Raw genomic sequence first — 19,536 nt, 5'->3', positions numbered from 1 at the left:
TTCTTAAGAGTCGTAAGTAGAGGACTGGAGATTGCAGGGATGGAAAAATTGGCACTGGGAAGTTGAGTCCTAGTCCCTTCCGTCCGCTTCTTGGGAGAACTCTGGGTTATTATGTATCCGTTCTCTGAAACCGTCGTTCTCGATCTCCAGCTTGCAACCTCCTCGTGTCCTTGGGATTTCGGGCTTTTATAACATTTGTCTTCCCGAAATTCTGAGATTTTGGTTGGTCCAAATGTTGGTCCCCTGCGATTCTATTGGTTCCTGGTCTGTTGCCAGGGATGCGATTCTGGAGGGGTCGCCGAATGTCCCCGTCCAGACCGTTCCCCTCCGGAGTCGGGTCAAGCCCTTTCCCAAATGACGGTCCCATAAATTTCACCTAATGTCTGTTTTTCTGTCCCGAAGAGGAGGAAGCTGTCTCAGCCACCGCCCCCTCCACAGGAGTGTCAGCAGGACCTGCTTTGAACTGTCGGTAAGGTGAATGTCCAAAGTTTCCCCGACGGTCGATCCCCCACTCGTTCTCATGATTGACGATCGCGGGTCTGTCAATTAGGCCTGGAATGTGACAATTAAATCATCTCGCACTCCATTCCTTGGTCACACCGGTCCTATTTACGTAATAAGTCACTGATATATTGACTTTAGCTCGACTGCCGGTTTCCGTCCAAGGGGGGTGTGTGGTCCCGGCCTCACAGTATGGACAAGGAACCTATTGACCAGAGCCTTATTCCTGGAGTTTACAGAGTACCCATACAAGACAAGAGGCAGCAAAAAGAACTGTACTACATTGGAGCTACAATGAGGCCATTAAAAGAAAGAATAAAAGAGCACAAAAGGAACATACAGAATGAGCAACCAGTCACTGCTTTAGTGACATATGTTATAGCAGACCCAACAGGTTTCAGTGAAATGGGAAAGAGCAGAAATAATACATAAGGTTCAGGACAGGAGACATATTAAATATGAAGAAATCTGGCCTATTCACAAGAGCAGTCTAGCAGGACAGGCTATAAACTTCAGAGAATCATATAAAGTCTCCACAGCATGAAGAGCAGGTGCATTATGAACATACCAGCAAAAGAAAAAAGCACAGACAGATAAAAGATTGGCATTAATCATTGTCACTTGTTTATTTATCTATTTCTTTATTATTATTAATTTTTATTTTTACTTTTATTTTTGTGTGTATAATTAGTGTATGCATACATTTTCAGTCTGTAGATTTTATTTTTTATCTATTTTCGGACTTGTGCAATAGGCGTTGAGAAAACTTTTAAAGTTAAAAATTGTAATTGGTTTCGTTCATCATAAATTGAAAAATTGTTCGATCTGATGAAGGTCAATTAATTGACCAAAAACGTTAATATGTTAATAAAATAGACTGTATGTTAAAGGTTAGTAAAGTGTAGCCATAAATTTATTTTCTAGATAAGTTGACTTAGTAAAAAATTAATTTTATTTTTATTTGTACAAAATTTAAGCAAAACAATTAATCCAGACTCTATTTTTTGCTTATTATGCAAATATAATTATTCTAATTTTTACTTCCATTTCATTGGTTTACAATTTGTTTATTTTGCCTTTTTCTGAAACAGTGCCTTCTTTTATTTGTTAGTCTTTACCACACAACTAGGTGCACAGGTAGACACTGAGCTTTTTTCAAATCACTCTTTATTCTGCAATATCTTAGACCCCAATATGCATTATGGACATACGTCCCTCATCTGTCGGTTTTATCTTAGACATTTAGCATAGTGGTGTAAACTATTATACACACTTTTAAAACATACATATATACACTGTTAAAATCATCATGATTTTCTACTGCGTGTTTGAGTGCTGTGAAGGAACTGGTAATGCTGGCAAATGTTGAGTGCTATTTAGTGCACTAAGTCATGATGATTTTAACGGCGTATATATGTATGTTTAAAGTGTATAATAGTTTGCACCACTATGCTAAATGTCTGTAAGATAAAGCAGATAGATTAGGGGCATATGTCCGAAACATGTATCGGCATCTAAGATATTGCAGAATAAAGTGAGATGTAAAAAAAGTCTAGTGTCTGTGCACCTAGTTGTGTGGTAAAGACTAACAAATTTATTTGTCATCTCAAGCAAAACTTTGGCCTAAATTGCTGGATTTTTCTCAGCCTATATAATAGATAATTTTAGGACAAACTCAGATATTTAATTAATTAAAAAAGTGATTGTTAACCTTTACAGGAAAATGCAGTTTAGCCATTATAAACTAAATTTAACAAGCAATTATTTATTGTGATATTGTCACAATGCTGGGCTGCAATTTTTAATATATTTTAAATTAAATAAATTAAATTTAAAATATATGCTCTCACCTCAAATCAGTATTGTAGTGGCTTGCCCCTGTATATCACTTTTCCATTAGCAATTGAGTTGTGCCAGTCATGTATCTAACTCCTTTTAAAGGAAAAGTTTTAAATTGAAATAACTTGACTTCCAATTTGCATTGGAAGTTCGTATATAGTTAATCGGGCCCTCCTGTCCCTAAGCTTTCTATATCTGGTCTTGACTTTCATGTATCTAACTCTGTTCTCAAGATTAAGGAAGGAAGGACAGACAGATGACAGTGGCCATTTATAAGTCTACAATTTTTTTCAAATTGTAGCCCAATTAAATTCATTTAGAAAATTCAAGAAGAAAACAACAACATAGAACAATGCCTGTTCCAGATGATATCACAAAAATAATCTGCCAGTTCAGGTAGTATATTTTATATACTTGAAATTTATATAGACCATTCTTGTAACCCTCTATGTAAACATGCCATTATCCTGTCATAACAAAATTTTATCCAGTCACAGCATTTTCATAACAGTATCATATACAGGGTGTCTGAAAAGTTAGTGCAATGGAAAAGGTTGAAGTTTTATATACAATATTGCTGTTTCTTCTACAGCAAATGCCAGGAATGTCTCCACAAGGCCTCAAAATCTGGGGAGTATAGTCCATACATGGATATGAGCCAATTGGACCATAGCTAAGTGAACAATGGTTAATTTGGCAATAGAAAGTTAACAATTTTTTCACACTTAGCAAGCATACAATTTGACTGTTTTATTTTTATAAATATTGGTAAAATATATATAATTATGATAGAGAAAATATATTAAGAATATTTATATGGTATTGCATGTAATTACAATATGAAGTAGTAAATTTAACATTAAAATTTTGTTACATTAAAACAAAAAAGTGTATGAAATTAACAAACATATTTACATGTTACATAATTACAAATTATTAAATGAACTTAAAAACTAGTTTTTCTTTATTTTAATATTGTGCAATTATACCTTTTTATTTTTAAATCATTTTCAGATCACATTTTTAACCATTCTTTCTTAAATGATTCTACAAATTTTGATATGATACAAACGAAACTTAACTAGCTGATTCATTTTTTACATGGGAAATTTCAATATAATTTTTATTCAATTTTATATTCTACACAATAAAAATAAACAATTATAAGCAAGATTTTTCAAATTTTATATTTAGATCTTTCTGTTAACTTGTTTCTCAAAAGATTATTATTTAAATTTATCAGGTTTTAGATCTATAGAAAAGAATGGTGATCTTAATAAAAACAATAAATTTTTGCTTTGTCTATTATTTTGTCACCCAATTGGTGATAGCCTGGTCAATCATGTCTCCTGGAGACCTAGCAGGCCAGATTTCACAAGATTATGCAATCAGAAAAGAAGTCTTCCAAAGACTAGAACATCTGTGAGCAAGCAGTAATGCCATCTACTACAAAGTGTAAATACAGGACATACAATTTACAGGCCTTGTATGCAATGCCATAGACATAATTTTACTGTGCAGTCAGAAATTTGTAATGACATTAACTTCTCAGACACCCTGAATTAACCAGAGAACTGTTAAGTTAGTGAGAATGATAGTTTAATTGTACAAAATAACAGAATTCATGAAAAACGTTTTACTGCAATACAATAAATTTTACATATACAGTATTTTAACATTTGAAAAATTTTTTAAAACTACATAAGGGGAGTAAAATGATATTGTTACATGATAAAGATTAAATTTATAGCAAATAATATTTTGACACTAAAAATGTATTTACTACCAAATATATATACATATAATTTTAATTTTATTTCTCATCAGTAAATCACAGTCTTATTGCATTTTCTTAAAATGCTTAATGAACAAATGAATCAATAAGAGCAGTCTCTGAACTTAAACTTTGATAGTCCGAATTGACTTCTGCTAAATACCCATATAACTTGTCATCATTAGCATTGTAAGTTAGTTTTGAAAATTTTAAAAATATTATATATTATTTAAATGTATGATATAGCACATATCTTAGTAGTAATTAATAATTATTATATAAACACTTTATAAATTTGTATTTTTTTTTTTTTTTTAATTTTTGATTAATTCTATAAAGATAATTTGTACAAAGTACATTATCTTGCTTTATTATAAAAATTTCATTATTATAAAGAATTTAATTATAACTTTTATCTCAAAAATCAGACACGACTTCTGCTTTTAAAGTCAAACATGTAACTAGACAGCTATGAACTTGTTAACAAAATATCAGCATATCAAGGCTATATTGTCTGCCACAATTTTTCCCTTTGTAGACATAGTTTTCTCATGAAGAAGTCAGCATCATGAATGGAAACAATACTCTGACATATACTACCAATGATAAATTTAGAATCTTGACTGGATTTGAATCCAGATCCACAACAACAATGGCTGACATTGCACAACATTGAATTTTTCTAAAAACAAACATGCTTCACAAAGTTGTTAATTGTTTCTTTTTATGTACACAAATCATTAATTTTTATTTCAAGTTTAAATTGTTCACTTTTGCTGATCATTTTCAAATAATTATAAATTGTTTCAACATAACTGAACACTATTACTAAACAAGCTCTCTCCAGATATTAATTAAATCTGATAATACCCAATTCAGTAGGTCTGATAAGTTTCAATACTGATAAAAACAACTTGTTTTGTTTTCTCTTGGTCACTACTAACAAGAAAAAGGAATAAAATGCCTTTTTTTGCATTTGATAGATTTTTTTCCTACTAAATATTGGAGATATTACTGCTCTCTAAGGTGTTCATCAAACTATAAGAAAAATAATATGATTACCACTTTAAGTGGCTTTTGTTCCTGACATTAGTATTAAAAATCTTATTGCCACAACCAACAAGTAAAACTTTTTATACAGTAGAACTTGGTTCCAAAATTTTAATATTCATTACATAATCAGCAAAATCCTTCTTCTTTAAATCCCTAAATTGTCATTAATGTGTTAAAATTTTATACTTCATCAATTGTTCTAGAGATGATTATTATAAACCAATAGAGGAAAAAATCAAAATACGAAATCAAATATTGTATATAATATGCATATAATAATTAATAACATAAGTACAGTAAACTGCTGATTTACAAGCTTTACAGAGGGTTTGTGAACTAGTATTTTGAATTCCATGGTAAATCCACAAATTACTTGAAAATATGCCAGCAATACAGGCACTCTACTCTGTCTGTTTCAATGTCATAAGTAAACTATAGTAAAGTACACAGTATAATATGAAAAATATAGCTCATTACCAATCACAAAGACTACTTGTTTAAAAACTACACAATAGCATAAATAAAAATTATGTAATATAATTAATTACTGTAATTGCAACCATGAAAATTTTAAAAAGTACAGTACATTAGCCTAAAAAATCAACAATACTTTACTAAATTTAACTAGACATTCACTATCACAAATATTATTATGACTTGTGTGTCCTGCTGTCACTGACCACAATAAATTGCCCTGCTAAATCAGGACTTGATTGTAATGAACTCTTAGGTTCTGATGCAAATTATAATAGGTCCATCTGATTATCTCTAAAAGATATTCAGCTTCATATTTTTTTTAAGACAATCCCTAAAAGATGAAGATCAAACATTAAGGTACAGTAATACCACATTGCTCTTGATTGAGTTATCTAACATGTTAACAAGGTTTACATAAAATTTAAGATGTTGCTAATCACAAATCTTTTTCAATATTTATATATTGATAATATTCAAGTGCAGAAAATATAGTGTCTGCTAATGTCTGCTCAATACCATAAATCAATACACACAAATATTCTTTTTGCCAATGAAGTAAAAATGTAAAAAATGACAACTTACAAAAGTCAGTTTATAACCACTATCAATTTTGTAAACAATTTAAAAATTTTAATACTCCCATGGTATTTAAAGAAAACACACTACAAATCAATCGTGTAATTGGATTTACTTCAGTAATTTAGTATGCAATAAAATATTTGCAGTACTATTAAAAAAGCACTAAAAGAAATACTAATGTGTAGGTATAAAATTTATATATAATAACTATTTGAGGGATCATATCCATTGTATGGAATCTTGGAAACAGATCATGATCAAAAGTGATATTAACAAAATAGGTTACTCATTGTTGCTTCTCTTGGCCCCAACTTCATTAATACAGGTTCTATGGCAAAAGCCATTGGCTTAAATGAAAGCTGTTGCCTTGGAACAATGTCCATAGACTATTTAAATCTATCAACAGAGGGACTAGTTGTATTTTTAAACTTACAGAAATGGCACAAAATAATTCTCTTAAAAGACAATGTTGACCAATAAAATGTCCAATAAAAATGAAATGAGAATTAAGACATTTGTAGTTGACAACAACAAAAAGGTTAAAGTTGTTACTTTCCTGAAATCATTTGGTTCACATGCATGTTCATGATTTACAGCTTTTGTATAATTCAGCTTTGATAGGAGGACAAGCTTCCATAATGAATACTCCTAATACAAGCTGCAGAGATGAGATTTCTGAAATCAGTTAAAAGATCCATAAGGCTAGACTATGCAAAATGAAGGTATTAGAAAAGAATTAAACATATTCTCTAAATGAAAAGATACAGAAATATTGGAAGATGGAAGACCAAAATATTCATTAATCATAAATATAATAATAAAAATATTCTATTATGAGACCGTGGTTGATCATTGATGATGATAATGGAGTGATTCATGAAGCCAGAGTAGGCTAATAGTCTAATCCATTGGTTCTTAAAGTATATCCACAGGTGGTTGTGGAAGCATGAACTATATAGATGGTCCATCTTTCCTAAGATACAAATGGAGGGGATAAAACCTCTGAACACTGGTAGTTGGTTGTGGATTCACACCCGACTAACGGACTGGCCACATGATGTTTTTAGTTTTGTTTTTTTGTGTGTAACATCTAAATAGGAGCCAGTTTCTGAGCCAGCCTGACATCTATCCAGCCAAGAGGCACTACCTTGACGGTTCACCCATGTGTTGCGTTGTCTTATCTCATCAATCCAATCTAAAAATACAAATATATACTGTTTAGCCAGTAGAAAGAATGTTTTAGTTGTATGCTTTCCAGATAATTTTTAAGAAAAATTGTGAAAATTTCTTCTGAAAGTAGCAAATTATCATCTGAAAAGTAAACCCAATATTTACAATAACTGGCATAAACAAAAATACATACTTATTAACTATTATTTATACTTATATAACCTACATTGTTTTTTTCTTTGACAACCAATGTGTTGACCAGTATCATTAAATAGGCATAGATGGTCCATCACATCTAATTTGGTTTAAGTGGTCCATAGACCATATTATTTTGAGTACTACTAGACTAATCCATAAATAATAGCATTTACCCTCTGTGCATTACAATTATCTAGTATTGATAGTTAAATTTAAATAAAACAAGACAACTATCTTTTGTTGTTACTTTACTGATCAAAAGAAAAAAAAATCAACAAAATCACTGTAACATTGTCACAATGCCAACCTGCAATTTTTAGTCATATTTTAATTTATTTAAAATATATGCTCTTGATTTGAGTAGTATCTTACCCCTGTACATCATTCTTTTCCTGTTAACAATGAAGTAATGCCAGTCATATGTTTAACTCCATTTTGGAGAAAATGTTTGAATTAAAATATAACTTTCCAGGCTGTAGCTGATTTTGAACTTGGTGCATAAAGTATGTTACATTGTGTTTTTGGGCTGCAATTTGAAAATTGCAGCCCAAAAACACAATGTAACATACTTTACCAGATAATAAAATTAAACATAATAGTATCTTGTATATGTCATTCTTGTCTTGTGATTGTTGATGAATTTTTATATATGAAAATATGTAATAATTGCATTCATAAATGATTTTCTGTCATATTCTGAATGTAATCCTTTGAATTAACTTGGAGAATCCATGCTTTTTTTGTTTAGTCTCTTCCTATCATTTTCTAAATTTATTAAGCACAGTTCACTTTATATACATTTATATTTTACATGGTAAGCTACAAAAAACAAATAGATAAAAGTTTAATAAATAATTTTTAAATTCATGAGATAAATAGATTTTAAAAAACTATCTATTTGAACATAGAGGCAATCATCACTATAGATTGTACTTTAATCTTAGAGACATTGTATTTGACAATAAAATGTTTAAATATTTATTTTCTAAATTAAAAATAAATTTAACACTACACACACAGTTCATATTTTGACATTATAAATTTTACTTATTTGAAAAATTTCACTATCTTACATATTTTTGGGATTAAAATTAAAAAGACAATATATAAATAGGTTAAAATAATTATAAAATTGATTGATTAATAAAGTATGTATAATAAATAGATAATGATTATGGCAAAAAATAATGTAATACATCAAGATCTTGTAGTTGTTTTTTAACTATTTCATTCCAACCTTTATTTGCAGCAGGATTGATGGGACTTGGATGCATTATATTACAAATGGTTATCTCACTTATTCTCCTGAGAGCAATTTTTGCTCTCTCTTCAGCATATTTGCCTACAGCAATTAATATTTTTACATTCAGTAAATTCACCACTTTACGCAATGCTTCATCGCATATTGCATTCAAGTCATTACGAGTGCTGACGTTCAACTGAGGTGGGGTGATATTTTTACCAGTTTTGGATAAGAAAGAAAGTGGGCAATAATTATGAACAAAACTGTACTTGAAGAAAGTGTCTGGAGTGCCAGAAATATCTTTGAAAAATTCCCAGAATCTTTTTCCACTGACCTGGTAAATAAAATATTTTAATTATAATTATAAAATAATTATTTCAAAAATTGTTGTTAAAATTAATGTATATAAATTGATAAAATATTACATTAATATAGAAATATCTGGTAATCATTTGAGATCTGTGTCATCTGTTTATTTGCTCACATGTGGATAAAATATTTTGAAAATTTATAATTTTGGATTTATTTTTAGAGACTAACTTTGAGGTTTTTTCCAGTTATTTTGAAGAATGCCACAATTTTTCATCAGAAAAAAAAATCTGAAATGTCTTCAAAACAAGCATTTTAACTCTTGGTACAAAACCTTGATATTCTTGATAACAAACTTCATACATACAGAAATTAGAGGATATTTTATGAATTTTAGTAGAAAACTTATATGAAACTTATTTTAGTTTAATTATTTACACTTTAATTACAAATTAGTTTATAAAATTAAGCTCTTTCAATCAGAGCTGTAGCTGATTTTGAACTTGGTGCATAAAAGTTATAGGTTACTCTTTCATTAAACAGTAATATACTAATATACTGTTCAAATACTATAACATGTAATTATAAATCATAATTTTTACGTTTATTTATTTATTTCTGAAAATAAAAAGTTAAATCTAATTAAAATAGAGTTAGATCTAATAAAAAGTATTTTATTAGATTTAACTCTATTGGCACTTTTGTGAACTCAGCACCTGATGCAAGGGCATTGTCTGCACCACTATTACTGGGGTGCTGTCTTTCATAAAAATTTTATGGGATAAAATGTTATAATGTTAGCTGTAGCTCTTGTAAAGTGAAAATCAGACACTAATTTCAGACATGTTTTACATGATTACTCTATGTACTATAGAATGATTACTCTATGTATGTCTATAGAATACTATTTTTTCTGAGAAATTTTTCAGAATTTCTATTGCTTGATTTTGTTAAAAATAATATAAAAATAATATTATTATAATATCATATAATTTTTAACAAAATTATTCTATAATTCTATTATTTAATTATTAAATAATAGAATTAAATCAAGATGTTAAATGTCATATTCCAATATATTACCATTATTTTTCAAGTAAGAGCTATCAAATGATTTTATGGAAAGCTGGTGGACAATTCTAATTGTTCATAAAATGTAGGAATTGAGATGATTATTTTTGTAATCATAAAATTTAATTTATGCCATTTATACATTTATGATTATCAGTAACAAATATAAAACAGCTTTTAAGTTGCAAGTAATGGGCAGAGAAGGTATTTGATAATTTTGATTTAATTAATAAGTTTTTTGATTACAGCTTGCTGCTTAAACAATTAAAATATATTAAGATGTTTATTTGCTCTTTTTTAAACTATTTTATTTTCTACAAAATACCAAAAAATTACAAAAGAAAAAAACTATTACAAATGACAACAACAAAAATTTTCAGAACAGTAAAAATTTTTATTAGCATGTAGTCTCACAGAAAAGTATGGTATATCATATGATGGGCTATGAAAGCTACCAAATCATAGATCAAACAGTCAGAATTTTGTCAGAACTGAAGAAAAATGCAACAATTCTAATAGTGCAGTAGTTCAGAAACTACTAATTGAACAAATATAGATCACAAAGATGTTACATACAAGACCCAGGGCATGCTATGTGAGCATGGAAAATGAGTTGCAAGATAAAACTGTCTGTGGTTGTTATATGTAGTTGTATTTTACAGATTTACCTCATACCCTGTTATTACCACAGGGTAGGGGTAAATCAGTCAACTATTATCTTAAAAATTAGTAAAATATTGCAAATAATATACTGAAAATTATTTTAAATGCAATTATGAACTTTTATTTGCAAAAAACTATTTAATCCAAAGTACCAGTATATATGTTATATAGAAATATTTTTAACAAATCATAAAATCAGCCTTTTTTATAATTATTTTATACTTCTTGACCTTACAATTTTGCATTATCTTAATCTATCTATCTACATTTTATGGAATGTAAAAATATACTGTATTTCATAAAAATATAGGGTTTACATCAGATCACAAACATGTTGCTACATCCACTCTTTCATTAACTTAACTGAATATAACTGTAATTTCAAGTTCATTCTTTATCAAAATAATCAGTTTATTGTTACTTAATAAAACAATATTTTTCTTCACAACACTTATAATTTTATCAATTGCACTTTTCAAAAGCTGAAACTTATATCTATGTTCAACCAAGTCAACCTAGGCACTTTTCCAGCAATGAAATAGATGCTTTACAGACATTTTTGACAACATTCACTATTCAAAAATAAATAACTTACTTCACTTCTTTTACAATCAAAACCTTGAATAATTCTCTGTGGATGTTCATGTGCTGGTTTTCCAACTGTTCCACTTATTTTCAGCCAATTTTTCACACAAGATATTTCTCCAAATGGTATCTGTAATAAAATTTAGAAGGAACATTAATTTCTGTTGTTTTTGTTTTAATTTAGTAAAAAGTGGAATTATATTAATTCCATTTTACTGAAAACTGAAATGTCTGAAAAGAAATTTCTTCTAAAGCAGATGCTTTTAAATAAATCAAGCTTTTTTAAAAAATAAAATTTACAAATTAATATATATTTATATATATATATATATATAATTTTGCTATAATATAATTTAAACTACTGAAAACATATTTTAAACAAATACAAATCAAATTTCACATGTTTATTAAATACAGCCAAACCTCAGGTTACAAACAAAATTTCGAACACCATATATTTGCTCTGGGGTTTACATATGATAATTTGGTTTCCGAACAAGCTACTCAGCATGAACCAGCCACTGATGGTCAACTTCCTATACTTCCTATGTTAAAGAAAGTCAATGGCCCAACCAATCATTGACAGGACTATCAATTCAGTAGTGGCATCTAAATTCACCTCACATCATTAGATGTCGCAACACAAACCATCTTTGATGATGTTATTCAAATTAGATTTCAATGTGCATGCAGGTAAGATACTACTACTAGTTTTCGGCATATATCACAATTTAATTTAAATTAAATTAATAAATAAAAACTATGTTGACATTCATGTAATAAAAATGACATCCCATAATTCATATTTAAAGTACTTAACTCAAATTAAATAACAAAAATTTATTAATATATTATATAATATTAGTACTAGGTGGCCAGTTAATTAAAATTAAAAATAATAAAATAATAATTAAAATTCTGGTTTTTACACTGAAACTGAAACTAAAATTAAAAATAAAATCAAAATTAATTTAAATCAAAGCAATTGTAACATAATATTTCAGAAAGTGTGGATAAAGTACTTGTCTGTCTTGGTTGATTTGGTTATATTTCATCCAGGAAGAGTCAAATCTCTATTTATAGCACTTTTTGTACAGTGTTAGGGTGCAACTATGCAGATGTGAGTGAGCGAGAGTATGTGGCAAGATGCAATAAATATCAAACCCTGTCAGATATGTGCAAGAACTAGAAATTCGCTCATGCCAGCGAGCTTTCTCACTTCTCACTTGTGCATGTTTTCTTTGTGAGAACTATATTGCTCACAACCTCTCGCTCGCTACTAAATTTGTGTCTGCATATCACACTCTTAGTTTTGGTTTCGGTTGGCAGCAACAAAGCATTTTGTTTTTAAGAGATATATATAAAATGAATATAGATATAGATAATATTTTATTGCATTTGTAGACATTTTTATGCATAAAATGCTGCTAAAAAAAACTTTGTTTTGTGGGATTGGAAATGGATTAATCCATTTTACATTGTTTCTTATGGAAAAATTTGTTTCAGATTGAGAACAAATCGGTTTCCAAACAACTTTTAAGAACAAATTCAGTTCATAACTGAGATTTGACTGTATATCATTATCAGGAGGAAATATTGTTTTTGGATGTTATTTGAGGGATAGCATATGATGTAAAAATTAATCAACGTAACTACAGCATTCAGTTTATCATGAATACTAACTAGAGTTATTCTAGCATTATGTCAAATTTCATTCCATACTATAATCTCTGGCATTTGTTCTGAATGCCAATGTCCACTACATGACTGTCTTAAAGACTCCTCAGAAGTTGGAATGTTCTTATAGCAAAAAAGAAACAACCTTCCTTACTTCTTTCCAGCAATAATTTTTATTACAACACCAACGATTTTGCCCTCATTTAGGGGCATGCTTCAGACTTTAAACTACAGTAGAGCGTCGATTATCCGAATCAATTGGGGACTGGGGTTGTTCGGAAGATCGATGTTTCGGATAACCGATTATGTACGAAAAAATATATTAATTTATCCTAAGTTGAAATTTTTCTCCGTTGCGTGTCACTTCACGTTGAATTTTCGTCCATGTTAAGCCTAACGAAGACTATTGTATCGTTAAAAATTATTTTTTTTATTTTGTATGAACAAAATAAATATATTGAAAAATATAAAAAATTATACTTCAGAAGTTAATTTAGTATCAAAAACGTAAAATATTTGAGTAGCCCAAGACATAGCTAAAGATTGCAGTGCCACAGCACTGGCAAAAATTTAAATTTGCCGACTGGAATTCTTTCGGATAATTGACGCTCTACTGTATATCAAATAGAATACAGTACTCAGTTTTCTGTTTGATATAGTTTAAAAATAAAAATTGCTGTTGCAAAGATGTAAGGAAGGTTGTGTCTTGTTTGCTATGATTGGCTTTTTCCAAACCCTTGTTCTGCAATCATTACTTCCTAAATTAAGTCTGAATTCTTCATTAACTCTTGTATTACCAACTTTTTTATTGTTACACTGAATACTATTGGGTCAAGACTGACCCCAATATTTTCTAAAAATATATTTTATGTGATTTTTGATTAAATTTCGACTTCCATTGAAAGCATGAAAAAAATGTGTTACTTATTTATTTATTATTATACATAAATAGAAATATATCTATACATAGATATATATATAATCTTTCTTCTTCCTTATCATAATGACTCTTTGATGTACTATTTCCGGAAATGTCTTGTCAAGAAGATACTTTTTGACAGTTTCATTATTGTATTTTTGAACACATTCAATACAAATCAGATGTTCAGATATAGTTTAAAAATAAAAATTAATGTTGCAAAGATGTAAGGAAGGTTGTGTCTTGTTTGCTATGATTGGCTTTTTCCACATAGTCAAATAATGCACAGGCCAAGTTTTCATCCCTTCTCTGGTAGTGCAGCAGGTTTTGGTATTTTTTCCAACTTCCTCACCAGTGATTTTTCCTATTTCCAAGAGATATAACCTTCCCATAAACCTTTTTCCCACTCCAATTTGGGTTCATATGTATCCAAAATATAAGAGTATTTATATCTGTAACAAAGTATTTAGAGTTGATGTTGAAAACGACAACCAGTTTTCATGGTTTCCCTATTTGACCCAGTAAAAGATGTTCCATTTGTCTTATCAGAGATGTTTATTGAAGTCATTCATTTGGTGCAAAATTGGAGAACTCTAATCTTATGGATAGTCAAATTCACAATCTGTTATTTTAAAAAATGAGCGATAGGTATGAAAGTGATAAAAAAGAAAAAAAAAGATACCTTGTACAATAATTATGAAGATTACTCAGATGATGACAATAATGAGATTGCTGTAACAAAAGTGGAAAAGCAGTATAATTCCAGCAGTTTGTGAAATGATGATTCGTCTGAGAGCAATCAGAACATTTCAGGAACAATAAGGAAAAATCATTAATGTATATTTATCAATTCCAAACAAAAGTCACCACATATAATGTAAGAAAGAAACACTGAATCTTATCAAAATAAAAAAATTAACTTTGGAATCACAGTTAAATGCTGTAGAATTCTATTCACAAATGTCTTCTAACTGTAACACTGTGTTGAGTAATAACTGTCCACAAAAAACCTTTGTCAGTGTTATGTTCATTACGGATATTCACTAACGTTTTCGACCTCCACCAAGGTCTTCTTCAGGTGCTGACTAAGCATTGTCGGTGCGAGGTGGAGGTTGAAAACGTTAGTGAATATCCGTAACGAACACAACACTGACAAAGGTTTTTTGTGGACAGTTAGAATTCTATTCATTTCTTCAAAATATCTAGTCCTGTGCCAATTCAATCTCAACTCTCTGGTGTGAACATGATGGACATAAGAGGTCATTGAGCAGATACTTTTTGTGTCAACATCTATCCACAGTAGTAATTGATATTTATCAATGACATTCTGTAGCATCTCTAATTTATTATGCAGCAGCTGTTCTTCTCAATAGAGTATATCTAATGAACAACTGTCATTCTTTAACTCTTTAAACACAAAATCAGCTGATTAAGAAGTTGTTCTACTAGTTTTGCTATACAAGTTCCTCTTGTAGCCTGAGGGGTAAAAACAATTTAGACATTAGCAACAGAGATGGAGTGTGTTTTCAGAGCTTAAAGAGTTAACATACATACAATTCATCTTTGTTTTATCAACACATAATTAAAAAGACTCACTATTTTGATGGGGAAAAAAAAATTCCTAGTGGAAGCATAAGAGTAAAATTGATCAGGTAAATTCTAGATCTAAAAGAATAACAACAACCAAGACCCCCGAAGGTCGACTTGAGCAACATCAAATAAGAATGACTTTATCAAGGGCTGCAGAAACAGCATCAAATCATCAAGCTCAACTTGAAGCTCTTCTCAATTCTTCAATCTCTACTTTCTCATAAAAAATATTCCATCATGCTTGACGGGAGAATTTCTAGTAACATAATAACAGTATTGACTGTATGTAAAAAATTTCAAAATTCAAATTATACATAAAACCAAGCCCAAATTATATCATCAAATGATAATACTGGATTACAAATGATAAGGCTAGATACATTATAGATACAACTTTGTTGTATCTATAATGTATCTAGCCTTATCATTTGATTATTAATAAATAATTTGAGTGTGATTTTCTACATAATTATATATATACAGTAGAACCTCGATTATCCGGATTGTTCAAAATAAACAAAAATTTTACGAATTTGCTGATTTGCACTTGGCGAATTACGACACTGTTTATGTACGTGATGGAATGCATAACATTTTTTGTTTCAACAACGTCTTACCCGGAACAGTGGCCGTAAACTCTTAAATATATTTTGCGTCGTAATAAAAATATAACTTGACATACTCATTTATAAAAAAATTTTATTTTCAAATTACATCATTTCTATGACCAAGGGTGGCGTAAGGCATGGGCAACGTGGGCCACCACCTATGCCTCGCGCCTCGAAGGTTTATGCATTACTTTTTTAAGCCAAGAACGCGACGAAAAAATTTTACTTTTACTCGTCATAAAACGATAAATAGTTTGTCAAATTTTTATTCATAAAAATGCAGTTTCAACTGCTTTTTATTTTATAAAATCCGTCTTCTTGAGCCACCAGAGGGCCTTTTAAACAATAGCTAGTTTGTTAGCGCTGGTCAGTAGTAGTCCAAATTCAATAACACATTTGTTTCTTGAAAATTTGATCACGATTTAAATATAGTATTTATTTTTAATATTACCGATATGTCATCGAAAAGAAAGTGTGTTGTATTATCATTAAAAGACAAATTAAAGTATTTGTTTCGATTATCCGGATTTTTCCTTATCCGGACTACCTTCATCCCCAATTAGTCCGGATAATCGAGGTTATACTGTATTTATACATCATGCTGGAGTAAAAGCCAGCTGAGTACCATAGAGGGCTGTCAGCACATATTTGTCCCCAGTTTGTGTGGTGAATGACCAGAATGATTATATCTTCTAAATTAATTGGCTTGAAGTGAAAATAAGACAGAGGTCAGGTTTGTATATTGACAATTCATCTGCAAGGTAAGCAGGAATTGCATATTCAAGTTCTGCTCCTGATTGATTTTTTCTTCCAGAATGTTCTAAATTAATTAAATTCTAATTATTAAATTTAATAATTAAATGATGACAACTTAATCTTTTCTATCTTAGCTCCAAATGACAATATTTTCATATTTAATTATTCAAGTTCTAACCTAATAATGACATTTAATTATCATCATTATCCAAATTTTTCCATATTTTCTTTTTTTGTATTTATTTATTCTTAATTCACACAGTCAAAATGCAGCTCTGAATGATGTAGTTGATACTTTATGAGAGCTGTAGACTATGCCCACGGGTAAAAAAGTCAAAGGAACCAATGGTCTACATGTTACCCTTTGTAAGATATAGCCTACCTAAATACTAACTGGGCTATTTGTTAAACACACGTTAGGCTTAACAGAGGTGCATCAGGACTGACTGCACCCCAGAAATAATCAGTGCAACAGCATTTCCTGCATTTTACAAGCATTTACAGTCTCTAGTGAAAATGAAAAACATTGGAATTTTAGCATTGTTTTGAAAAACAGTTCTGGATTTTTTCACTTTTAAATTTTACACTATTTTCAAGGGTCTTTGAAATTTCAGATAGGCCAATTTCAGAGGGCTATATATCTTACAAAGGATCACACATAGACCATCAGTTCCTTTGACATTTTTTATTACAGGTACGATCTACAGCTCCAATAAGGTTCCATGATAAATAAACTAATAATTTTAACGTAAGAAGGTAATTACACAAATGCATTATCTTTTTCGATTCAAAAACTCTTTGAGGCATAAAGAAAAAGTAATCATTTTTTTATTAATATAGTATTTAAATATCAATTGAAATCGGATTCTATTTAATGAACTTATTTTCCAGAGCAAATTGAATTTCTTTATATATATATTTCTATGGACGAAAGAAAGATATTTCTTACTCCATTTTGAGCCATTCCAAATGGTCCCGGATTCATCCCGAGTAAAAGAATTCGCTTGGGTCCACAACAATACTTGCTAAGATACATGCGATGCGTTTGCTGCGCGTAGTCCAACGGATTATATATATACTGGACGGACTCACAGAACTGAAGAGACAGTAATTGCCGACATTGTTCCGATTCAATTTCGTGTAATTCGTCCGGAAAAGACTTTCCTTCGATTTTTATTCTCTTTGACAGTAGGGAATATTCGTCCCGTCGAATTATCTCCGACATCATCGATTACCGATATTTTCGTACGCAAACGATTTACTAAAGATTAACAGAGTTTCTTAAAGATTATTCATTTTCCAAGGCCCATTATCTTTCGAATAAAGGTCCTGCGGTGGTCTTACGTCGAGATGTGCTGTACGTACTAATAATCGAAAACACCCTGCTTAATACTTGCAGAACGCAGCCGATACCATTACTGCCAGATACTATACAAAAAACCACCGAAACTTGGTGCTGAAATAGCCAAAAGTCGCCCAAATTCACGTAGAAATTTTCATTTCTGCGCCCAATCTGGCAGCCTCGATCGAAACAAAATTTCTACATGTTTCCAGTTTTAAAAAAGTAAAAAAAAAAAAAATCACAGACGTGTTTGGAAATGCATAGATTCTCGAAGCAACATTAAATTTAAAATAAAGAATATACGTGAACAAATTTAAAAATCGACAAGGATCTTAGGGACTTCGTAGCTACTCTGTAACCCGCGTTTCTTTATGCAGTGAAGGCCGCGTTTCTTTATGCAGCGCTCGAGAAGCGCTTTACAGCGAACCCTCTGAAACCCGTTTCTAAATGCAGCGCTGCAATGTAGCGAACCGTTTCTAAACGTTTGCTGCAAGAGGTTGCTGCAGCGAAGATAAAGCAGCTTTTACGTCCGCTACACGTGTAAAGCAAAATGGACGCTTGGGTGTATAATACGATATTATGCTGTAAAAATAAAAAAGTCGAAGCGACTGTTGATAAAAATATTATGGAAAGATTAAGAAGGATTAAATTTTATGAAATGACTCTGAAAGTTATCTAAAGAATAAGAAAATACTATATTTTAAATATAATTATATATCTTTTATCTCTTTACTTTGTTCACATTTATGGAAAGATAAATGCTNGCTATCGAATATTATCAGGTAGTCGTCAACATACTTAAACGCAATTTAACTCCATTCATATTCGTTATGAAATTATCTGCTTCTATCAGCTTCTATCATTTCTAATTCTCCCAATTTCGGTCCTATTTTTGAAACGAAACTTATTCCATCTTTTTGTCTAAAACGAAGTAGATGAAACCACTGAAAACTGATACTTGATCGTGGACTCGTTCCTCTCCAACAGGCTTGCCACATAAAGTTTTCTGGGTTTTCTTCATGTTTGTAACATCTAAATAAGAACCACTTCCGACTTTTAGAGTTTAAAATATCGTGGCCACGTGATTTAAAATAATTATAGCAAGGATTTTTACGCTAGTGGACTAACTACACTAGCGTAAAAACGGGCTTAAAAACCTTCGCTGTAAAAACTTTTAATTAC

General features: G+C 30.2%; 1 protein-coding gene across 1 annotated transcript; it reads right to left on the bottom strand.

The window, feature by feature from the left end:
* Window positions 1-4,438: 4,438 nt before the first annotated feature.
* On the bottom strand, window positions 4,439-18,570 carry LOC111636714 (single-strand selective monofunctional uracil DNA glycosylase-like). Its single transcript, XM_023382018.1, has 3 exons — window positions 17,962-18,570; window positions 11,473-11,592; window positions 4,439-9,168 (listed from the first exon to the last, which is right to left on the bottom strand). Exons 1-3 carry the CDS (start codon window positions 18,238-18,240, stop codon window positions 8,764-8,766), a joined length of 804 nt encoding a protein of 267 aa, XP_023237786.1. The 5' UTR covers window positions 18,241-18,570; the 3' UTR covers window positions 4,439-8,763.
* Window positions 18,571-19,536: the final 966 nt, after the last annotated feature.

Source organism: Centruroides sculpturatus, unplaced genomic scaffold, assembly GCF_000671375.1.
Source record: "Centruroides sculpturatus isolate CEXI.00-Female unplaced genomic scaffold, Cexi_2.0 scaffold977, whole genome shotgun sequence".
NCBI lineage: Eukaryota > Metazoa > Arthropoda > Arachnida > Scorpiones > Buthidae > Centruroides > Centruroides sculpturatus.
Note: the sequence above shows the minus strand (reverse complement) of the source record. Positions and strands in the feature narration are given on the sequence as shown.

Coding starts and splice junctions, on each gene's coding strand:
- LOC111636714 (XM_023382018.1), bottom strand. CDS start 18,240: ATGATGTCGGAGATAATTCGACGGGACGAATATTCCCTACTGTCAAAG. Junction 11,593..17,961: donor TTGGAATGGCTCAAAATGGA/GTAAGAAATATC, acceptor ATTTTATTACAG/ATACCATTTGGAGAAATATC. Junction 9,169..11,472: donor TTGATTGTAAAAGAAGTGAA/GTAAGTTATTTA, acceptor TTTATTTACCAG/GTCAGTGGAAAAAGATTCTG.